Source organism: Triturus cristatus, chromosome 5_1, assembly GCF_964204655.1.
Source record: "Triturus cristatus chromosome 5_1, aTriCri1.1, whole genome shotgun sequence".
Classification (NCBI taxonomy): Eukaryota; Metazoa; Chordata; class Amphibia; order Caudata; family Salamandridae; genus Triturus; species Triturus cristatus.
The window spans coordinates 631,588,804-631,613,859 of NC_140587.1; the positions used below are offsets into that span (position 1 = coordinate 631,588,804).

The window sequence follows — 25,056 nt, forward strand, 5'->3', positions numbered from 1 at the left end:
CCCGGCGGTGTCGGCCTGGAAAGAACACATGGATTGGTGCATGTTCCGAGAAAAGGTGGTGTATGTGGCGCGGGGTAAGCCTGGGGCATGGGTGAAGATATGGGGCCCCTGGAACGCCTACCGCGGGGATATCTGCGAGCCGCCGTTGTTGCCTCCCGCTTCACCAGCTCCATCCCCCTAGTTTGCTCCCTCCCTCAGTTCCGAGCACAGTATTCTCCCGGTCCCAGACCTGTTTCCCTTCCCCTCTCGGGGGTTTTCAGTGGTTGGTTTGGGGTCCCCCATTTGAGGAGCACGTGCTGCCACTCTCGATCGTGGGTTGCCTTGCGGGTGTGTGTTTATTTATGTTGTTGTGTTGTATAAAATGAAACCGTATTGTGGGCTCAGAGCCACATGGCCCGCGTTGTGGATACCTCCTGCCTTAGTGTCTATGTAAAGCTAAGTGCCTCACTGTATGTATGTCATTTGTTATCGTCACTTTAGCGGCCGGCCAGAAGGTTGTAGGCCCCTACCTGTATATATTTGAGATTGCAATAAACGGTTTCAAAAAAAAAAAAAAAAAAAAAAAAAACAGTATTGTGCGTGGTTGGACATTTTATGAGTCCACTGCACTTACTAGTCCAGATAGGTGGTCGACATGTTTCAGCCCCTTTGGGCACCCAGAAGGGTCTGGGGGCTTTCTTCAGGACCTAGAAGAAGTGGAAATTGATATTTCCCAATTCCAGTGTTGAGAGTCAGAATTTGTATATCTTAGTAAAGGTCAGAAGTACCTTTAAAAGTCCTAGATAGGACTTCTTCGGGATTATGGTGGCGCAGGGCACTGCTCGTGTGGCAGGCTTGCACAACTTGTGCTGACACTGCCTCCAGGATCCCGAAATCCGCACAATACTGTTTTTAACTCAACCCATGCTCCAAACTGAATAAAGTTGAAGTTTAGGCAGCATGCGGTCCTTTTAAAAATTCACTTCACTTGAGCACTCGCACTTTTTTCACTATTACTGAGCACTACTGAAATAACCAGTGGTTCCCTCCAGGTGGAGGAAGCATTAAAAGAAACCCAATGATGCTGTCACGTATTTGATTACGGCGGAGAATCAAGATATACCGACCTACGGCCTGTCTACGTGAATGAGTTTTTTTTTGGTGATGTTGGTTAGAACTCGCGAACCCTGGTTGCAGGTACAAATGATCCATTTCCCATTGTTGGTAGTAAGTACCTCTTTCTTAGGTCTAGACATTAAGGAGTAAAGGATGAAAAGGAAGTACATTTTTGAGAATCAGCGTAAAAGTTATTTTAAACCCATACAGCCAAGCCCTTTTACCTGCATTAATTCCTTGCAATTCCTGGCATTTTAATGGTACTACTTACTCTGTACCTGCACTGAACTCTGGTAAGGGACTGACCACCATGATTTGGTCTGTTACTTAGGTGAGATAGGAATCAAAATGATGTGGACTCGTGGACTGTACTCATCTTCACGTGTAGATTGTTAATGCTGTAAATGTCACTGTACAATTTGGTATTATTCACTGTTAGTTAAAGGCTAACAAAGAAATTCAAATAACGTGTTCTATCCTGAAAACAACATTCCTGCGGTGTTTTTACACTAGTACTAGGGCCTTCAATTTGAGATCATATACTGACTGACACACTGGGAAAGTTTGTGATCAGTGAATTTTTGAAACCTGCAATAATTTACCCTACGAATATCCGCTTTACCACTCCTAAAATGTCCCTGCAGTTGCCTGGGATGTCACAGGCCTCAAATTCTAAATGTTCAAGTCATCGAGTATCAGAGAATATCTGTCCTCTGCAGACCTTTTCTATAAGTGGCCACAATGAATGGTATCTTGATATGTTTTCTATCAGATGAATGTGAAAATGTATAATACTGTTAAAATTCAGTTTCTGCTTCGTTCTTGTCAAATTCTAAACTTTTTCAAGCAAATAAGATCTCTGTACCAATCTCACTCGCCAAAGGATTAATTAGATTGGTAGATTTTTTTTTTTTAAGTGTTTTAATGTGATGATGTTCTGCTCTTAATCATACTCATAACATCAATGGCCAAAGACGAGTGTTTTAAATTAACACCCTCCACTGATTGTTAACTTCTTTCTCATCGTGGCCCTGCATTTGATTACAATCATTTATCTTGCATATCAAAATCTTTTGTAAAAAGGTGTACAGGAATTAAAGCGCAGTGCTGCAGTCACTCATTCGGGTGGCTGGCTTTTGACTTCATTTGATATGGTTACTAATATCTCATCAACTAATTTCTTAATACCAAGGAAACCTGCAATCTGCTTGTCTTTGTTTTTCTGTAAGTTCTAATTGTAGTCTGAGGTTCATCTCCAAACGGTTGTGGATGCATATGATATCCCAGTTAGCTATCTGTGTCTAGGTGGAACCTATAGAAGTCCTTTAATGTATGCTAGGTGACCCAGCTGATGTCTCAAACACTTTGGCCTTTTGGATTGTCTGGCTTAGCAACAGTCGGGTACCATTACGAGTGGCCTGCAATACCGATGCGGTCCCAATCTCGATTTTGAACCACATTCCGCTTTACAGGAGATGTAAGAATTTCACATTGACATAGCCGTTTATCCCTTTACAGAAATCACCTGGAAAAAATTGGTAAATTTAGTTCATTAATTATTACACAAGATAGTGATTTTTTCAGGTCAGAACTTGTAAGAATGTGTTGTTTTTCCATGTAATACTACATTGTGATCAGTGGGACTTGTAATGAAGAGCCATACAACATTGGGGAAATTTGCACCTTGCGCATTTGTTATTTTCCAGGGTAGTGTTACCTCCCTCTGCTCAAAATGCCATTGGCTATGGAGAGAGACGCGCACCTTTGGGGATTGTACTTTTTGAATTGCAGAAATTCACTGCCCCTGTAAATGTCTTCCCTTGCTTCTGCTGTATTTTCAGTCTGTACATGCTAGATCAATTTCAAGTAGTTTAAAGAGCGAACCGAAGAAAGAAGAATAGGCTGTTTGAGGTCCACCTTAGTAGGAGGGTAGAGCCCAGTCTAATGGCTTGAACAGAGTTTTTCTACTGCATCTTGGAATACATCAATTTACCCACCCATTCCCCTCATTAAAGGGCGAATGGAACTGTTTGCATTCCCAAATATTACCTGTAGACATAGACACCCCGTTTATTCGATATCCTGGGCGCTCAAACAAATAACACCATTCAAGGCAGTTCTTTTGACTTTCCCTGACTCAGTGTTGCGAAGTGGTTGCCACATGTAGGTGCCTTCCAAAACTCCTGAAACAATAAATAGTGCAGAATCAGCAAAATGTTGACTTTGCAGATTGGTATTTGCAGCCCAGATAGAAAAGACCAATCTGATTTTACAATCTTTATATAGTTAAATTTCAACTTCCAATAAAAACACAAATGCAATACAAGAAAAGAGCACAGGTAAGCTGCCTTACGATGTCACATTGAGATCATTTAGCTCCCTCCTGATTACTGGGAGTGACTAAGATTTGTGCAGCACATTTTATGAAAGTCACTTAGATACAAAAAATCATCATAATGATAATTATCCTTCTACCGGAGAAAGGTCAACAGGGATCCATTGACACCTATATAGTTCTATTTTACCAAGTGGGTCTTATGTTACAGGCCAGGTGATGTCCGCTCCTAATCAATCCTTCAGCGCTGGTCAAATTCCGAACCCTCGGTTTGCTTATCTGCCTCAGGTCAAGCAGAGAGTGCGCTAGTACGTTCCACCCTCCATGCTATAGCCTCAGCAGGCTTTCTCATTCCTCCACACCTCTTTCAGTCACCATTCTTCTGCATACACCCATTGAGTCACATCTTTCAGCCAAACGGACTCCGTAGGTGACCTGGAAGAAAGCCGATTTATCGCTATTCTTTGTTTACCCAGTGCTACTCCCAACATAGTGAATTTATATGACATCTAGCCTGTCTTGAGTTTGTGAATAAGTTCTATTAAAAATTGCTTTAAAGTGGTGTTGGTGTTGAGGGACCTTGCTTTCTTCGTGTAGTCACGCCCTTACAGTAGCTTGATATGGGACCACATTCCCACGTCGCATACAGAAACATGGCGGCAACTCCACCACATCTGGGACACACAGGGGATCGGTCTTTGAATCGCCTATTAAGTCTCACCGGAGTGACATAAGTACGATTCAAAAAGTAAATATGTGATCATTTAAATGTAGCATTGCTAGCTATCAGTTGTTCTAAAGAATAGGATGATTCCTATTTGTTGTCTGATAGGATTTTTTGCATGTCTTCCTCCCACTGTTTTCTGAACTTCAAAAGGGCGGGAGTTGATTATCGGTCTTAAAGGCCTTATGTAGCTCTGATACCAATTTACTGCTGTGCTCTGTCGTCAATAGCACTCCAACAATTCAACAAATTTTAAGCTTTGCCAGCGGCCAACTCCAAATGCATCAGACGCATGCACAAAGGTGATAATTGTATCTGCAGGATACTGACCGACCAGTGTAAGGCGCCCCTTGTTTTTCCATTGTGTCGTGGACATGATCACAGATATTCTGCAGAAAGGCTGTAGCCACCAAATCTGCAACGATCTAGAGATTGGGGGCATTTTAAGACCCTTTTTACTGTAGAGTCCCACGTTAGTGCCACTACTCCCTCTATGTGGGGAGTATCTACAGGTTGACTGCCTCCACTTATGAGGAGTACTGGTAAAAGTGTCTTGTATAGGCTACCTTGGTGTAGAAACTTCTCTGCTCAGACCACTCTGCCCCTCCGACCCACCCATACTAATCTGAATAGATGGTCTATTTCCTTGAATGTCGATCTGGGGATTGAGCACATGGGGTTTTGCAAAGTGAATTTTTGCAACTGCGACTCTGCCCTTGACTGAAAGCACTCCGCCCATGACCACATTTACGTCCACTGCCTTGAATTGACTTCCTCACCCCTTTCCTTGCTACAGGAGCATTGTTTTTCCGCCGCATGGGTTTTTTGAATGCCAAGATTCCTATTGTATTCGGCAGCTCATGTGATTGTATTCTTGCATATTCGGTCAAAGGAAATCATACTGTCTTGTTTTCGCCAATTACCAGGCCTGAGGTGTTGCCACATCTCTGCAACTGTCAGCAATTTGGGAACCAGAACAGATCGATCTACCAGGATTTTCATCCTTCTATGTTGCTTTAAGAAGTGATTCCATTTGACTGCAGTGTTTATCAATAACATTGGTCGTGAAATGATCTACTGCCCTGGCACAAGCTCCCCTTCACGACTGCGGACCTGAAAGCATAATGTCTAATGAGCCTGCATAACATGAATCCCTCTCAAAGATGCGCAACTTCTGTAGCAAAGAAGCTGTATTTGCGTACAGTTCTAAAGGGCAAGTAGGAAACCGCACACAGTACAAATAGGATTCATGTTCGCTGGAATGATGTGTTGATTTTAGATGACCTTTACAAATATATTCCCTTAAGCGACTGCTGCTATCTCATGTCCTTTCACCGTTTAACGTAAGCTATATTTTACTGCAGTATTCACTTCATATAACGCTTCTTCCTTTTCTCCCAGGGTTTAGAAGTGTTTTGCACAGAAAATGACTTCTGCTCTGACATTTACCTTAAATTCTACAAATCTCAAGACCGTGATGAGCTGTATTTCTACATCGCACGATACCTAGGTTTGCTGTTTTTACATTTTACCCTATTTACCCTTCTTCTTTGTTGGATATCAAAAGTGTACACTTTATCTATATTTTTGGATTATTTAACTGCTTCTTGTTTGCGTTGCTGTCGGTGAGTATGTGTGCGTTACTGTTTATTTCCAACAGGCGCTAGTCACCATTACCCTAAACATTTACCAAGTCACGTACACAAATCTAATCTAATATGGACATTTGGAATAACACAAACTGGTTACTGCTTTTTGCGTACTCCAGCCACCATAACAGTAGTAACAAGAAAACAACCTCGTTACTTGCATGTGTGGTAAAAGTAGACCACAAATGCCTTCATTGTTCACTCCTAGCTATGCTCATTCCCAGGTGGTCTAAGCAGCATAGATACCCCCCATCCCCCCCATAGAGCCTATATGATCGACATCTGTGTGAACCGCATCCTTCAGGGGGCGCTGCCTGAAGGCCACCATTGAGTCCGGCAGATTTCAAGTAGCCTGAAGTTCCCACACCCTAAAGTACTGGGTGCGAGAGTACGGAGCCAGATGGGTCACGGTTCAGATCTGCATCTGTGAAAAGAACAAACGCTCGGAGGTAGGCACCGAGGCCCCAGGCTGTCGCCTCCTTCAGCAGTGATGTAGACACAATACTCCTCCTGCCCCTGACAGCCTCCCCAACCCACGGCCCCCCTGCGCAGCAACCTCGTGTCTCACCCCTGCTCACACTCCTAACCTGCTCGGAGCGGGTGGTAAATGTGTGCGTTAAAGTCCCTGGAATCGGGAAAGCCGGCAGGTTTGACCCACCCCTGTGTGATTATTCCTCATTCTGGGGACTTATATTGACAACAACATCAGATGGGTGGAGTTACAGTCTCTAGCCGGTAATTCCGGGCCCAGTACAACCACGCCCTAATTCCCGGAGCCTAGTAATGCGGACCATGTCTGTTCCGGAACATGCTCGTTTCACCTCTTCCTGCCTGTTGAGAAGCGCTCGATGCATCGTGGCATATGCGCTGTTCCTGCCACATAGAGCAATCGGCTGCTCCCATGCTAATAGAGACAGGAGTCTTAGTGAGATGAATGATGCTAAAATCTCACCAAGACCTCTCTGTATTGCCTACACCTGGCTCACTTCTTGATCTACCCCTAGTGCATCAATCATGTCAGTTTGTTGTTAAATTTAATGCTGATGTATTTAATTTTTCAGGAACCAATTGTACTCGGTCTTGAAAAAAAAAAAACTTTTATCATAATTTTTAAACGAGAATTATTAATTAATTTGTACTTTGCTTATGAATTTGATGTGTTTTTAGCGGTTAAGCCCCTCTTTTTTATGATTTATACCAAATCAAATAAAGTAATATTACTTAATGAATGTATCAGCGCTCCATTTTCTACATCATGCTTCTGCCCATCATTCTGCTAAAAATGTAGGCCCCGAAACTGTCATTGGCGGTTTCAGATGATGATCTGTGGCTTGTTGCAGGAAGTTGGTTATCTGAGAAGTTAGTTTCCACTTCTCGCATTTTCCGCTGTATCAGGGAACTGCGTGGTGATGGCTGAGATGAGAACGCTGCGCACGTATCTGATTTTCCTAATTTTTTTATATTTTTTTTTTACAGAGAATCATGTCACAGAGCACACGGCAGAGAGCTACATGCTGCAGTGGCAGAAGGGACACATCACAAACAACCAGTACCTCCTGCACCTCAACAACCTGGCCGACCGCAGCTGTAACGATCTCTCCCAGTACCCCGTCTTCCCGTGGATAATTACAGATTACTCTAGCTCTGAATTAGGTAAAACTAATGAGCATTGTAAAATGACAAAACGACACCAGTTTGTTTTGGAGCAGGCCATTAGCACACATTGTGTCGATTATGTGTCGTGATAAGAGCTCGAATATACAGGGCTTTAAGTGGGATGAAAAAACTGGAGGGTTTCTCAAAGGGGCGTGGCTGGTGTAATTAAGGGTGTAAAAACACAAACTGAAAATCTGTGCTTAGCAGAGTGTGCCGTCCAACTGGTATGTTGCTGCTTCTGTCACTGCATCCAGATATATAACATAACAAAAACATAACATTTGCAACAAGCCATAACTATTGGCTCTGTAAATATTTGTTAGTTGCAGAAGATAAATAAGCAACAACTATGGCTTCGTTGTATAGAATATTGAAAATGCTTCATTTCTGAAATGAGACTGAAAGAATTATAACGAGTCTCCTTGAAGTTACTTCAAAGGCAGTGAAGGGTGGCACTGCTGCAGGCGCGCAACACCCATTGGACTCACAGGGCTTCAGCCCCCCCCCCCCCCCCCGTCGTGTGTGGCAGCCCGGGATGAGACACCTTCCCGGGCAAAAAAGCAGCCGCACCCGAGCACTTCACAGGTCTTTAAAAGACCATTTGCATGTTAATGAGGCCTCGCTGTTGTTTCACCCCTTCTAAGAGCCCCTGCAGCTCCACTCTGCCTATTGCTTAAAGTTCATGCCCCCCCCGAAATTTTTGCTCAGCCCCCCCCGAAATCTGGCTCTAGTTGCGCTTCTGCACTGCTGCACAGCTAAGATTATTTTCCTCACCGAGGATAAGGGCAAAAATGGAAAGCCCAATAGAGACCCTTCTCAGCACCTGCTTTTTTTGAACTGCTGGTGCTCAGCACCGGCAGGACTCGGCCCACCTAAAGCCCTGCGAATATATATGATTTTAAATGGAGTGTCCGACAGTTCTGCTATAGTGGGCATGGTAAAACGGGGCTTAGTGAAAACACTGGACTGCTTTCATGGCTGGATGGGCTGAGCCGGAAGGGCCTAACCACGTTAAAAGTGGTTCGGGGGAGCAGCGCGCAGTTTCATATGGACACATACACGATTTGCTGCTGCGGTGAAACAATTCTATGCTCTGTGCCTGTTCCTCAAGTTAAGGAACGTTTCAAAGTTTCTTTTCAGAACGGCCTGTCAAACCTATACCTTAGACAATATACTGGGGAAATGTTGCCGCAAATCAAATTGTTGCTCAAGTTATATAGAAAATATAATATGTGCAGAATCAAAATGCGCCCTCTCCCGTTCTCCCCAATGCAGTTCACCTTAGAGGGGTCCAGAGTCGTTATTGGAATATGAGGGTGGCATTTAAACATATTCTGGTTGGTTTTTAGCTCCTAGTGGTTCTGGGGATAATTTTGTGGGTAGTAGCAATGTCTTGTATGTTCAGATTTATAGTGGTACCACATGTGCATCAAAGTTTAACACTAATTTACTTCCTGATTGTGTATTAATTATAGAAAAAATGTATAGAACTTTGATATCATAGAGTTGCCCCAATGTTATTGTATTTAATAAGCATTTATAATCCGATAAGAGAAATTTAGCCGCAGGTTCCTTATCTTAGAATCCTCCGAAGGCACCAGACTGGATCCGGAAAGTTTCTCAGCAGTACCTCTGCGCGTCGGTACAGGGATTTGAACGACTCCACAGCGATGTCATCTCCGGAATGTGACGTCAACGGAGTCCATATAAGCCGTCACCAACGCTCTGACGTCAGTTCCTTCTTTTCTATGCTAACATGCAAATCCGCACTGCAGGTCCTCCAGCCGTTTTCAGCCTACTTGATGTTTTTCTTTCATCGACAGAACAGTGTGTCTTTCTTCAATGTCCTTGGTGTTCAAGCCTCACTCAATTTGCATGTGAAGCCTGGGTGAGCGCCACAACTCTGACGAGTGCGACTCTTGTCAACCTCTGCGACCGAATGCATGCAGGGAATGTCGCATGAAGCTTGTGGCAGTGCGTAAGTCAGTCTTCGAGGTCTTCTCATTGTCCTCGGTCCTATAAGCGTTCTAGGGACCGACCGCGTGTCCGTTCTAGAAACCATTCCCGCAGGCGTCCATCACCTTCAACATCTGGGGATAAGTCTCAACGCTGGCGGTCGAAGTCACGTCACCTCCTGCCTTCGTCACCCACCACTGATCCCCACTCTTCTGTTGAAGTGCAGAGGCATGAGTCCACCAGAGTCTCCCCACCTATCATGGAGTCGGGGCATCTTTGACCCAGATGAGACAATATTCTCGACCTCTTCTTTCTGTTCTTGGGTTGTCGCCTTCCTCTGGGGTGCCATCGGGTCCCACGGAAGTACATGAGGTCGTGCCTGTTACTCCGCCTGTGGGTTCTCCCTTGGCTTAAGGTTTGCCTTTTGTGTCTGACACTGCGCGGCGCCGGTCTTCAGCCTATCACAGCTCCCACTTCTGGTTAACAGCCTCCAGTGTCGGCATCAGACTCTTGTCTGCAAACTCCGATAGTGGTGCTGATCAACTCTCCTTCTGACGTTGAGGTGTCGCCTTCTCGGCGTCGACTGGCTTGGTTTACGGCGTCTTATGCAGCACCAATGGAACCGAGCATCTCAGACTCCCTTCCTTTGGTTTTTCCTTCTGATGACCATGGTTGTGGAAGTACTACAGAAGGTGTGGTGTGTTGTCCTCTAATTCTGGACATGGTACCACCCCCTATACAATCTGGCTGGTTACTTGACTTGGGTGATGCAAGTGGCTTGGAATCTTCGCCGACATCTGAGACTTCTGTCTCCTCCCGGTTTGTCTACGGAGGCGAGTTCCAAGCTGGTGGACATGCTCAATCGAGTTTCGATTGCCCTAGATTTACTCCTTCCTTCCGTGGCATTGGCATCAGCCCTCTTAATTGGTGTCCTAAGCCCTGCCCAGTCTAATGTTGAGCCTGTACTTCCTTATAGTGATTGTTTTTTCGCTATCCTGTTGGGTACTTGGACTAAACCCGAAACGGGGCTCTCTGTGGATCGCTCAATTTCTCAAAGGCATCGCCCGGCCCGGAGGATCCCTCCTGTCTCCTTAAACATCCCTCTACTAAAAGCTTTTTGATTCAGGCTGCTTTAGCCATGCAGAATATTGATTCTCTTCCCCCTGTCAACTGCTCCGACCCTCTGGAAAGGGAGGCCAGGAAATTTGATGCTGGTGGTAGGCGTATTTTCTCTTCTTCTAGCGCTGATTTGTGTTCTCTGAACAAATCTTGTGTGCTCGACCGCTTCTCCCATGCCTTGTGGTACTCTGTTAAGCACCTCTTGCCCTCCCTTCCGGAGGAAGCTCGGATTGCTCTTGTTCCCCGGTACAAGATGGGTTGCAAGCTCCCACACTCAGCATCCACTATGGCATGGATACTACCGATTCTGTTGGTCTGGCTATGGCCTCTTCCATTACTTTATGCTGGTGCGCATGGTTGCATACTTCCACGTTTTCAGAGGTTGTGCAAACTGCCTTCATCGACATGCCTTTTGATGGAACCTCCCATTTTGGTGCACACGCTGACTCTGCTTTATGCCAGTTCAGGGATAGTCATGGTGGTCCGGTGTCTTAACTCTGTTGTACTACGGTCATCGGGGACAGTTGTTTTGACTCTTTTCCACCTTCCTTGGGTGGTATTCTCACTCCCCTTCAGGGGTACACCCAGTGTGGTTTTCCTGCTTTCTGCAGGTATTTTTTGTCTCTTTTCTGCTGTCGGTGACAGGTTTCTTTTCCAGCCATCTGGAACTTATCTAACTTTGCAGTCTCCTGGAGTTTGTTCTTTGGCTTCTGTTACTGCTTGTATTTTCCTGTCCGAGTACTTACTCTGTGGCAGGCATTCTGTTTGTTGTATGGTTCCACTGTAGACCTTTTCTCCATTTTCGGAGACCTAACTTAGTATGCCTTGGAGGCATTTTTGTGCAGTACTTATGTTATGCACTTTGTAACACTAATAGGGACTTCGCCTTTCTCTTTTCTCTGCCCTTATACTCATATTGGCTATGCTTTCCTTTCCCTCTTCAACCCTTTTCAGTGGGACCATATCCTTTCTTTGTTTTACTCTCTTGGACACATGGATTTCTCATGTTATATTTAAATTTTTTCATGCCTGGATTCCACAACTCCAGCCTTGTCATGCTTCTGTGACTAAAAGTCTCCAGCAGTCGTCTACTCCTCCTCTTCCTCATTCTCTTCCTTTTCTTCCTCCTTTCCTCCTCCTCCTCTTCCTCCTCTGTTTCCTCCTCCATTTCTTCCTCCTCCATTTCTTCCTCCGTGTCCTCCTCTACCTCGGTTTCCACCTCTTCTTCCGTTTCCACCTCTTCTTCCGTTTCCACCTCTTCTTCCGTTTCCACCTCTTCTTCCGTTTCCACCTCTTCTTCCGTTTCCACCTCCTCTTCCTCCATTTCCACATCTTCTTACTCCATTTCCATATCTTCTTCCATTTCCACATCTTCTTCCTCTGTTTCTACATCCTTTTCCTCCGTTTCCGCATACTCCTCTGCTGTTTCCGCATCCTCCTCTGCTGTTTCCGCATCCTCCTCTGCCGTTTCCGCATCCTCCTCTGCCGTTTCCACATCCTCCTCTGCCGTTTCCACATCCTCCTCTGCCGTTTCCACATCCTCCTCTGCCGTTTCCACATCCTCCTCTGCCGTTTCCACATCCTCCTCTGCCGTTTCCACATCCTCCTCTGCCGTTTCCACATCCTCCTCTGCCGTTTCCACATCCTCCTCTGCCGTTGCCACATCCTCCTCTGCCGTTTCCACATCCTCCTCTGCCGTTTCCACATCCTCCTCTGCCGTTTCCACCTCCTCCTCTGCCGTTTCCACCTTCTCCTCCTCCTCTGCCGTTTCCACCTCCTCCTCTTCCACCTCTTCCTCCGCCTTTTCCACCTCTTCCTCCTCTGTTTCCACCTCCTCCTCCTCTGTTTCCACCTCCTCCTCCTCTGTTTCCACCTCCTCCTCCTCTGTTTCCACCTCCTCCTCCTCTGTTTCCACCTCCTCCTCCTCTGTTTCCACCTCCTCCTCCTCTGTTTCCACCTCCTCCTCCTCTGTTTCCACCTCCACCTCCTCTGTTTCCACCTCCACCTCCTCTGTTTCCACCTCCACCTCCTCTGTTTCCACCTCCACCTCCTCTGTTTCCACCTCCACCTCCTCTGTTTCCACCCCCACCTCCTCTGTTTCCACCCCCACCTCCTCTGTTTCCACCCCCACCTCCTCTGTTTCCACCCCCACCTCCTCTGTTTCCACCCCCACCTCCTCTGTTTCCACCCCCACCTCCTCTGTTTCCACCCCCACCTCCTCTGTTTCCACCTCCACCTCCTCTGTTTCCACCTCCACCTCCTCTGTTTCCACCTCCACCTCCTCTGTTTCCACCTCCACCTCCTCTGTTTCCACCTCCACCTCCTCTGTTTCCACCTCCACCTCCTCTGTTTCCACCTCCACCTCCTCTGTTTCCACCTCCACCTCCTCTGTTTCCACCTCCACCTCTTCTGTTTCCACCTCCACCTCTTCTGTTTCCACCTCCACCTCTGCTGTTTCCACCTCTGCTGTTTCCACCTCTGCTGTTTCCACTTCCACCTCCTCTTTCCACTTCCACCTCCTCTTTCCACTTCCACCTCCTCTTTCCACTTCCACCTCCTCTTTCCACTTCCACCTCCTCTTTCCACTTCCACCTCCTCTTTCCACTTCCACCTCCTCTTTCCACTTCCACCTCCTCTTTCCACTTCCACCTCCTCTGTTTCCACTTCCACCTCCTCTGTTTCCACTTCCACCTCCTCTGTTTCCACTTCCACCTCCTCTGTTTCCACTTCCACCTCCTCTGTTTCCACTTCCACCTCCTGTTTCCACTTCCACCTTCTGTTTCCACCTCCAGCTCCTCTGTTTCCACCTCCAGCTCCTCTGTTTCCACCTCCAGCTCCTCTGTTTCCACCTCCACCTCCTCTGTTTCCACCTCCACCTCCTCTGTTTCCACCTCCTCTGTTTCCAGCTCCACCTCCTCTGTTTCCAGCTCCTCTGTTTCCACCTCCACCTCCTCTGTTTCCAGCTCCTCTGTTTCCAGCTCCTCTGTTTCCACCTCCACCTCCTCTGTTTCCAGCTCCTCTGTTTCCACCTCCACCTCCTCTGTTTCCAGCTCCTCTGTTTCCAGCTCCTCTGTTTCCACCTCCACCTCCTCTGTTTCCAGCTCCTCTGTTTCCACCTCCACCTCCTCTGTTTCCAGCTCCTCTGTTTCCACCTCCTCTGTTTCCAGCTCCTCTATTTCCACCTTCTCCGTTTCCAGCTCCTCTATTTCCACCTTCTCCATTTCCAGCTCCTCTGTTTCCACCTCCTCCTCCTCCGTTTCCAGCTCCTCTGTTTCCACCTCCTCCTCCTCCGTTTCCAGCTCCTCTGTTTCCACCTCCTCTTCCTCCGTTTCCAGCTCCTCTGTTTCCACCTCCTCTTCCTCCTCTCCCGTTTCCACCTCCTCTTCCTCCTCTCCCGTTTCCACCTCCTCTTCCTCCTCTCCCGTTTCCACCTCCTCTTCCGTTTCCACCTCCTCTTCCTCCTCTCCCGTTTCCACCTCCTCTTCCTCCTCTCCCGTTTCCACCTCCTCTTCCTCCTCTCCCGTTTCCACCTCCTCTCCCGTTTCCACCTCCTCTTCTGTTTCCAGGTATATTTAGGTGTGTGTTTGCACATACGGTAGTCTGGCCTCCTATGAGATGTACGTCGCTGCATTTTACCTACACTTCCTTGGTGTCCTGGTTCAACCTTCTTGGTAGCACTTGTCTGTTTCCTTCCTTCTCTTCTATGAGCATCTCTGTTGCATTTTTTCAGAGTATTCCTTACTTATCCATCAATATTCACAGAGTAAGAGAAGTTTCTTTTACCTTCCTTGTTTTTCTAGCGATGCCCTTTAGCATTCATTGTTCTGTCTTTTTTCTCCATTCTTTCATTGGAGCTTTCTTTTTTTTCACACTCTGTTTTCAAACTCTGTAGCTCGCTGTTTATGTTCCTTCCTTTGGTTTTGAGCCTGGACTCTGAGCTATTGATCTCGCTCCCTTTGTATCCCCAAATCGTAGGTTGCACCCCCTTTTGGGGCTGCCACTTTATCTGGTTCTATACCGTGATTCTCACTGTCTTGTTGCTTTCTACTCCCTACAGACTTTCCATAGTGCTTCTTGGAGGTTAGTCCTTTAGTGAACATCTTGCTTCACCTATCATTTTTCCGATAGTCTGGTCCCTTCTATCTTTTGGACTGGCTTCTCCTATTTGGGGATCTTTGGTGGGGTTGGTTCACAGCCCCTCCTCCAAGGATGGTATAACTTGGCTATTTGATTCTAAGATAAAGAATCTGAAGCTAGATGTCTCTATCAGATGGACAAGCAACTTACCTATGGTAATGCCTTAACTGGTAGAGATAGGATCTAGCCGCAGATTCCTTATCGATCCTCCCCACTGTGCGAACTAAGGGCCCTTAGTCTCCTAGATCCCCTCTTTGCATTCTACTGCAATTCTGTCTATCTGTACTTGTTGATACATGATAGTTCTTTTTTTGGCACTCTGTATCCTGAGACTGGTTCTCTAAGTGGCTCTGCATTGTTGGCGTGGAAATTGTCACAAAGAAACTGATATCAGTGCAGCAGGGGAGGGCTTATTTGGACTCTGATGTCACATTCCGGAGATGACGACGCTGCAGAGTCATTTGACACCCTCTAGTGACGTGCAGAGGTACTGCTGAGAACATTTCCGGGTTCAGTCTGGCACCTAGGGAGGATTCTAAGTTAAGGAATCTGCAGCTAGATCCTGTCTCTACCAGATAAGGCGTTACCGAAGGTAAGTAACGTCCTTCAAGAGATTCCTGTATGACAAGATTGTTATAGGCCTAAATCATTGCCATACTAATTTGTTAGGATACATTCAGTCAATTATTATTTGGATGTGAATTTCACAAAAACATTCCACATAGTTCTGTTAAAATAATTTGATCACTAAAATATGCAGTTCTGCTCAATGAGAACCTCATTTGAATGCCATTTAACAAAAGAACTTTCTTTAATTGCTTTAATTCAGTGACCACAAATTATCGAGCAAACTCCAAATTATTTAGTTTACAAAAACAGTGAGCATTGGGTATCACTCAAATTGAGAACAATATTTGAACATTTCCTTAGAATAATGACAACTTAAACACATAAATAACTATTAAAATATCCAGAAAACCATTTCGAGTAAACCTGAGAACCCTTATTCAACCTAAATATCCAGCCTTCATAAGTAATTATCCTGACCATGTGATTTCCACACTGATCCCAAAAATCTAGAGATTCAAAAATGACCACATGTGAGTGAAGCATAAACACAAAGGCTCACTGTATTATGAAAATATCAGTTTTTGAAAAGTGTTCTTTGTGATACTAATAGCTTTTCTTACCATTGTTAATTGGAGTTCCCATTTATCTTTAGATGTGATATTGTGTTTTTTGAGGACCCTTGCATTGAGGTGGTTCCAGCCTCCAGTTGCTCTGGTATTTTGCCTTAATTATAAATCCTCAGACTCTGCGGCTGGTGCATTTGCAGCCCACATCTTGAACATTTTCTAAGGCCTCTTATCTAGGGCTGTTGGTCTGTTGTCCTGGGCTTGGGAGTTAGTTCACCAGAGATATCTGGTGTCTGTTTAGGTTAAATACCCATCTGTGTTATTTGGCTGCTGGCACAAACTTCTTTAGAAGCTGAGACATGTACGTTTAACCCCATGTCTGAAGGACTTACCAAGGGTTCTCATCCAGTATCACACATGCCTCTTTCTTACATTTTCCCTTCTCTCTTGCCTCAAAGTACCCCTGGCTGTGGACACAATCCTCTGTTGATGTGAGTAATGGCCGGAATAGGTGGGATCAAGCACCTTTTTACAGATCTATACTATCTCATTAGCAGTTCGCTAATAGAGGAAAAATCATGAATTTCTATCATGCTAATTTCAGAAAGATATCCAGCCTTGTGCTAGAAATTAACCATTAGGCAGATTACAGCAGTTTTATTTAACTGATTTGTCTCCTGGCTTCCTGATGGATTCCTATTAGCTACATCTCACCACATATTTTAAGTAGACTCAGCAAAGTAAAAGGAAAGAAGTCATGACTCTTAATGTATGTTTCATAACTTAATCAAAAGGAAACAGACCTGTCCCAGTTAAAACAAATGAAGCAGCTTAAAACGGATAAATATGTGCATGGTTGTATTAGTTTGTTTTTTGTTATCCCCGTTTTGTAAAAATGGAAGTTGGGAAAATAATCTGCTACAGGTCAAGAGCACAGGGGTGCACCCATTACTAAACTATACTAAAAACTGTATGTAAATCAAGTTGCTCCTCATACATTTTTGAAATTGTGGACATGGATGATTTGGTGGTCAGTGATATCCAGGCAACATATGCAAACATTGGCTTAATTTAAGACTGCCAATGCATAAGAGAAGGGATCACTGTGACAATAGATAGTTGTAGAGCACCATAAGATAATTAGTACTTTTAATAAGCAGAAATTCATAAATTAGTCAGGGCTTTACAATTCCTTCCTCTTCCTTTCCCTTTTAGGTTTGGCTTAATTAATTTTGCTTGCATCCATTATGCCAAATTATTTGGAGATATAAGAAGTGACCCAGGTGTCTTATGTGGAAATGTAGAGTCTGATTGGAGCAGCGAAAAAGGTATGCTAGTGTCATGCATGCTTGTGACGGTTGACTGTTGTACCGTTCTGATGTGGTTTATGTCGCTTTCATTTGTGGCATGGTTAAAAGCGAATTACACTGAACTGTTTTGTGGTCAAGCCTTTGCTATAATAAAATGTGCGTATATCACTACATTGCCTGACTGTAGCATGCATTCACTATCAAAGCAGCATAGCTGTCCTATTCATTTAACTTCAGATTAAACAGCATTAGTGCATTCAATCAGTCAATCAATCAATCATTTCTAAAGTGCAGCATGATCACCCCTAGGGGTATCTGGGTGCTGAGGTTGCTGCATCTGCATCGAAAAGCCAGGTCTTGAGTTGCTTTCTGAAAACTGCCAGGGAGGGTGCCGTTTGGAGGTGTAGGGGGAAGGTCATTCCAGACCTTTGCGCCGATGGCAGAGAATGCGCGGCCCCCTCTGTGGGTGCGATGGATGCTTGAGACATGTGCGAGTGAAGTGGAGTGCAGGTATCTCGAGGGAAGATGGAAGTTCAGCCGGTGGTTGATGTAGGAAGGTCCTTGTTTGTGGAGGGCTTTGAAGATGTGTGTGAGTGTCTTGAACTGGCATCTTTTCTGGACTGGGAACCAGTGTATATTTCTAAAGTGAATAGAGATGTGGGTACGCTTGGAGAGGTCCAGGATAAATCTGGCTGCAGTGTTCTGTAATGTCTGGAGTCTTCTGAGGAGTTGGTTGGAGATTCCAGTGTAGAGCGTGTTGCCGTGGTCGAGGTGGCTGGTGACGAGGGCTTGTGCGACGATCTTTCTGGTGTTTACTGGGCTACATCTGAAGATTTTGCGGAGCATGCAGAGGGTGTGGAAGCAGGAAGAGGGGACTGCGTTGACTTGTTGTTTCATGGTCAGTTGGCTATTCAGGATTATGCCGAGGTTGCGAGCGTGGTCAGTTGGTGTGGGTCCGTGTTCTTTCGGCCACCAGCTGTGGTCCCTGGCAGAGAGATTCTTTCTGAAGATCAGTACCTCAGTTTTGTTGGAGTTCTGTTTGAGGCAGCTGTTTCTCATACAGTCGGCTACATCTGTCATGGCATTGCGGAGGTTGCTTTTGGTGTTGGAGGGGTCCTTGGTGAGCGAGAGAACAAGCTAAGTGTCGTTGGCGTAGGAGATGATGTTGAGTCGTAGGATCTGACGATGTCCGCAAGGGGAGTCGTATAGATGTTGAACAGATAGGGGGCTGAGGGAGGATCCTTGGGGCACACCGTATATGATGTCCTTGGGAGTGGAGGTGAAAGGAGGTAGACGGATGCTCTGGTTACGTCCTGAGAAAAAATAGATGATCCACTTGAGGGTGTGTTGTTGAATGCCTATGTTGTGGAGTCTGTCGATGAGGATGTGGTGGCCAGTGGTGTCGAATGCTGCAGACAGGTCGAGGAGAATCAAATCCCCTGTTTCTCCTTGGTCACGGAGGGTTCTGATGTCGTCAGTTGCAGCGATGAGTGCGGTTTCAGTGCTATGGTTGGCCTGGAAACCTTATTGTGATACGTCGAGTAGGTGGTTTTGTTCTAGGTAGTAGGTGAGCTGTCGGTTGATGGCTTTCTTGAGTACTTTGTCTAATTATGGAAGCAGGGAGATCGGGCAGTAGTTTTTGAGGTTGCTAGGATCGGCTGAGGGTTTCTTTTGGAGGGGTCTGGTGTCTCCGTGCTTCCATCCGTCTGGAAAGGATGCTGTGGAGGTGGAAGCATTGAGGAGATTGGTGAGTTCAGGGCTGATTATGTTGGATCCAAGGTTAACGAGATAATGGGGGCAGGGGTCGGTGGGCGCCCGGAAGTGGATGGAGGACATGATGGTCGTGGTTGTTTGGATGTCGATTGGGGACGAGTTAGTTATGGCTGGGGTTCACTGGTTGGATGATGTTGTCAAGGCTGAGCGAGATGGGTTGGGGGTTAAAGTTGTTGTAGCTTGGACCTATTTTGTGAAGGGAAATGTAAACACTAGTTAGTGAAAATGTTTGACAGCAGAGCAGCCCAAATTAATTTGTGCCACTTACTCTTTTCATCTAAGCTTCTGAAAAAAGGCAATAGAAAACAGAAAATTAAAAATTAAGTACAAATATGAATATCATAAACACAAAATGTATATTTTGGGTGCAAAAATAAACGTGGTAAAGTAAAAGTAGATTACTCCATCTAAACAAAATAGCATGTTTTAGACCAGCTGTATTATTTAATAAAGCTGTGCAATCTGGGAGGTGTACTCTTCATTTCCTTCAGTTCTACCAATTTGGCTAGCATGCATTATAGTAACCATTTGTAAATGTAATGTTAAATACGTATTCAACGTATAAAAACTGATCTAGCAACCTGATGCAAGCACCGATTTGCAGTTCCACGTATCACTGATTATGCCTTTAAAGCATCAGGTGAAAGGGGCAGTGCATCATTATTTACATGGGATCATTCCAAAAGGGCAATGATTTAAATGGCACAGAGACTGAAGCACTCCGTCTCCCAGTAGAGGTGATTTCTCCAAGATGATGGCCAAGGATTGAATGGGTGTTTGTTAGAAATGGGGATCTCTAGTTAGCAGTGGTTTGCACCCTGTCCAAGTAGAGACCCTTCCTTCTAGTCGGGTTAAGGGGATTACACAGCTAAGATAACCCCTGCTCATCCGCTTGGTAGCTTGCCACAAGCATTCAGGCTTCTCTCAGAGGCAATGTGTAAAGCATTTGTAAATAAACACAGTGACAACTCTACAAATGGACACCACACCAGTTTAGAAAAAAATACTCAATCTTTAGCTAAATAAAACAAGACCAAAATGACAAAATTCAAACATACATATATCAATATATCACTTTTAAAAGAGTTAAAACAGTTTAGTTCATATAAAAAAATATGCATGCATCACTTTTAGCTCAAAGTACCTGGGATGCCTCAAAATTACAGGACGAAAACAGGCGCAGGGGAGGTGCCAGAAAGCAAAGCGATGCGTCAGTTCCTTACACACAGGGAAGGTAATGCGTAGGTTTGTTGCTCCCAGGGAAGGTGATGCATCGGTTCCTTACTGTAAGAGGAGGTGAGGTGTCGGTTTTTTACTGCATGAGGAGGTGGTGTGGGTTTCTCCAGACACGTGGTCTTGGTTCCTTACTGAAGCCCAGCGTCGCTGAAGACTTGGCGCACCAGAAGACAGAGCTGGCCCCGTAATGCGAGGAGCGGGCGTGCAGCCGCTGGCCTGGGAGTGACGCCGATGGGGCTGGAGCCAAGTGCGTGAGTGGAGGACAGCCCACCCTGGACCAGAGAAAGGCCCGCGAGGGCTGACTACTTGTGGTTTCCCCAGGACAACTTCCAACCCCTGCCTCAGAATTTGACGGAAGGGACTGCAGGTGGGTGCACGGAGTGCTGGGGGCCTAGTGAAAGATTCCAATGGAAGGATGCCTGAAGTGATCCAGAGTACACAGTGGATTGTTTTCGGTGGCTCCCCTCCTATATTTGACACAGTGAGAATTTAAGTATGGGCCCAGAGTATGGGCTGAATGAGCTCCCCCATCCATGCTAGGTCATATGGGTGGGGGACTAGTGATCACATACTACCACCTGTTTAAACGCCGGGAGTGCCAGGGGAATCCTGGGAGAGCCAGCGGAATCCTGGGAGGGCCAGCAGAGGGTTGGCTAGTGAAAACGACCACACATGGCAGTTGTGCGCCTCTAGGCACTAGAGCAGCCCACTGGGTATATGCTCTGTGGAGATGCAAGGAAACGTTGGGGACTCTGCAACCTCTAGCGCTGGTGTGGAACTGCACTTGGGAAGCGATACACTCTTATACCTTGGCACGGCCCAAAGGGGTAGAGAGGAACAACATGGCCAAAGACAAAGACCCCGATCCCCAAACAGGGGAAGCTCCATAATTTTGCAAGGGTCATAACCCCCCATACGAAGCCCGAAGGAGTGCAAGGCCATGCCAAACAATGCGGAACTCTTGCAGGCTATCCGTGCCTTGCGTGAGGCCCTTGAGGGATGAATTGGGGAGGTACACTCCGAGGTCACATTGCTCTGCCAAGACCTGCGTAATGTTGCAGAACGGGTCACAAATACCGAAAACAGAATCTCAGGCCTGGAAGACACATCGCAGAAACTGCGTAAAAAAAGTCACAGACCTACAGGAAAAGATGAAGGAGGTGGCCTGGAGGGAACAACCTACATTTTGTGGGCTTCCCAAAGTGCACGGAAGGTGCAGACATGTGCCACTTCCTAGGCCAGTTGCTGAAGACCTCCCTGCCAGAAGTGTACTTCTCTACCTGGTTTGTGATAGAACTACCCATCGATGAGACCTCCTGCGGGCGCTCTGCCAAGGCCAGTGATTGCCCGCTTCCTAAACTATCATAATCGAGACATGATACTGAGGCACGAAGACCAACTCCAAAATAATGATATTTCCTGATAACTCCCGGGAGGTGCAGAAACCATGACGCACCTTCGATTTGGTAAAGGTGAAGCTACGAACACTACATATACAATATATGCTCCAATTCCCTGCAAATCTCTAGGTGGTCCTCAGGGAAAAGACTCGCTTCTTTCAGACTCCAGAGGAGGCATGGAACTGGATAGAGAAAGACTTCTATTAAAAGCCCCGAAAACCATGACGTGAGTCTGCGCGGCCAAGAAGAGAGAGAAACCACCTGGATGACCCCACGGTGTGGGAAATGTCACAGAATCAACATGTCCTTTAAGAGGTCGAGGAAGACACCCTTGCCTACAGAGAGTAGAGGATCACAGTCTGGTTGCTCCACTGATACAGAGGGCGGAAATCGATGGTCCGAGACATCAAAAAATATTGAGCGAAGGTCAACCCGGGGCCTGACCACACCGGCCCCCTCGGAGAGAGAGATCTCATCGGAGTCAGACCATGGCCATCCGATACTAGCAGAAATCCACAACATGGAGGGTTCATCGCCGGGGCAAGGATACCGTACACCAGATGAGTCGCAGCGCAATAGGGACGCTGTTTGCGGACTGGAACACAGGCCGGAGGATGCCACATCACGATGGGTAGCACTACCTCAGTGCGTAGCGTCTCCGTACCTTTCCTCCCTATTCTTTCCTTCAGTCTACCCTCCCTGCTTCCACCCTATCGTCGTACCTTCCCTTTTCTCCTTTCCATCTCTATTCTCCCTTCCTCACCCCACCTTTTTTATGTTACTCCCCTCTATCCTCCTTCGTATTGTCAGAACTCACGTGTGAGTTCCATCTGAGAGTTGATCACTTCCGGGTTTTTAGTGGGGTTGCAGTTCCCAAGGGTGGGTGAATAGGTTATGAGAGGGTGGGCTGCAGACCCCTCAAGTCTAACATGCACTGCAGCTGTCCAGTTGACGGAGGAGAAGGCAGTGAGGTGTTGGGGGTGGGCGTGGAGGTTGGGGTTGCTGTTACTGTTTTTCTGTTTGAGACAAAGGGAACAAAGCGTAGACACATGACAGACACGTAAACAACATACGGACACAGACATACTTGAGATGGAAACTGGATTACCAACCCAGTCGAGACACACAAATGAGTGGGCTGAGAGAACAGGATGACTCTTCCTATTCTGACCTGAAACGTTAGCGGGCTGGGTAGCAATATCAAACGAGGGCTGGTGGCTGCTTACATTAGGAGATTGAAACCGGATGTGGTGTTCTTCCAGGAAACACACCCAAGGGGCACTAACTTCTCCTTCCTGGGTAGGGGAGCCTATGTTACACTGGCACACGCAGGTTTTATTTTAGGCTCCAGGGGGGTAGCCATACTGGCTAGAAGAACACCGCCCGTTCACATGGAAAAACCTTGGCTAGATCTGAATGGAACGTATGCCGCTGTGCAGGGCTAGTGGGGATGTAGAAGTATACGCTCCCCCCAGACTAAAAAAAAAATACTATGGACAATTTGACAGGTATTCTCCTGGAGGCAAACTCATACCTACATGTTATGGGAGAAGATCTCAATGATGTCCTTGACCCCTCCATGGACTTCTCTGGCCCCGCATGGGTGACGACAAAGCAGACACCTTTAGCAATATTTGTAGACACGCTAGGGCTGACTGACCTGTGGCATCTCACACCTGAGCGTGAAGGAATATTCTTACTTTTCGGGCACCCATAAAACATTCGCTAGACTGGATTATATACTTGCTCCCACATGAGAAGCCCACTCAGTGAGCTAGGCCCAATACCTAGTGAGCAGCCTTTCAGACCACTCGACTCTCTGGGTCGCGATGGGTACAGGGCGACATGGGAGGGGAAATAGTTGGAGGCTAAATGCCGATTATCTATGAGACGAGACAGTTGCTCATGAACTTCGAGTGGACTCTGAGCTATACATTATGGAAAATGAAAACCGGGTGAGCTCAGTGGTCACGGTCTGGGAGGCCTACAATGCAATATTACGAGACGGTGCACAAAACATCTTCACCTATAAAAAAAAGAGTGGTGTGGGACATTATATCCCTAGAATGCCGCCTCCCGGCACTAGAGGCTACCCCTGAGGAGGTGACAGACCCCATTAACCAACGCAAAGCGGCTATACAACGATGAGGTTAAGAAGCAGATCCTGGCAACACAACATTGTCTATATGATGTGGGAGATAAGGCAGGGCGATTACTAGCATGGCTGGGGAGGAAGGAGAGAAAGCCGAGATCGGTACATGAAATGGTGAACAGCCAGAACAAGTCTTTCGACATAGCTCGCAAATTCTCCCAGTAGTATGCCTTACCTTGGCAGACGTGGCCCAAATACGCACCTATCTAGAAGAAATTTGCATCCCAACACTCACAGTAGAGGACAAGCATTGCTAGAGGAAGACCTTACATTTGTCTAGATTCAGGAATCAATAGGCAGAGTGAAAACTGGGAAAACCCCGGGACCAAACGGTCTACCGGAAGAGTTCTTCAAGAGAAATGCCAGACTTCTTAGCCCTCACGTATTGAAAATTTATGAAGCAGCCAGACAGGAAGGGTCCCTTCCGCCGGATCTCAGACGGGCCACCATAGTGGTAATCCACAAACCTGGGAAACTGACTAATAAATGTAATTTGTATCGCCCGATTTCTTTCCTAAACGTAGAGACAAGGATACTGGCTATAATACTGGCCATGTGACTGGTACAAGTTATTTCCCCCCTGATTTGTAGAGACCCGTCGGTCTTTATGCCCAAAAGATCGACAAGGCATAACCTTCGTCGGCTCCACTATTGGTTAGAAACAGCCAAGATGCGAACGGACCTGCACATCTTTCTATCACTCGATGCTGAGAAAGCATTTGACGCGGTACACTGGCCCTATATGGTGCAGGTCCTGGAAAGGTTTGGGTTCGGACAACAGTTTATAATGTGGGTGAAGTTGTTATACTGAGACCCGATGGCGAACGTGAGAGTGAACGGCAAGATGTCCTCGGACATTTCCATAGAAAGAGGGACAAGACAGGACTGCCCACTTTCCTCCCTTTTATTTGCTTTAGTGCTGTAACCACTGGCATGCAGAATCCGGACCCACTCCAGCATATCTGGCTTCCGCAGGATGCCTGGAGAGACTGAAGATGACCGTATCTTGTTATACGCAGATGACCTCCTACTGTATCTCATGCACCCAACGGAGTCCCTGCCGAAAGTGGTTAGGATTTGTGAAAGATACGGGGCACACACTGGGCACATGATAAACTGGGACAAGTCCTGTCTATACATACCCGGAGACGACTGGAGAGTCCCCCTTATTCCACAACATCTGCAACGGGCCCACAGGGGCTTTCAATACCTGGACGTATACATAACAAAAAATATAAACAATAATCTGAATCACATCATCTGTAGAGTACTGGCTGAACTCCACAGACATGTGGAACACTGGGGAGGGGCTGCCCCTTACTCTGCTAGAAAGAGCAGCCATGTACAAAATGATCATGCTACCCAGGTTGTTATACTC

The 25,056-nt window shown here is 46.3% G+C and overlaps 1 protein-coding gene across 1 annotated transcript in view; it reads left to right on the top strand.

Annotated features, from left to right (window-relative positions):
* NSMAF (neutral sphingomyelinase activation associated factor) overlaps nt 1–25,056 on the top strand; it is a 624,890-nt gene that overhangs the window by 272,269 nt on the left and 327,565 nt on the right. The window contains exons 12-13 of the mRNA XM_085605566.1: nt 5,556–5,664; nt 7,280–7,456. Coding sequence (XP_085461692.1) covers nt 5,556–5,664; nt 7,280–7,456 — 286 coding nt within the window. The remainder of the gene's footprint in view (nt 1–5,555; nt 5,665–7,279; nt 7,457–25,056) is intronic.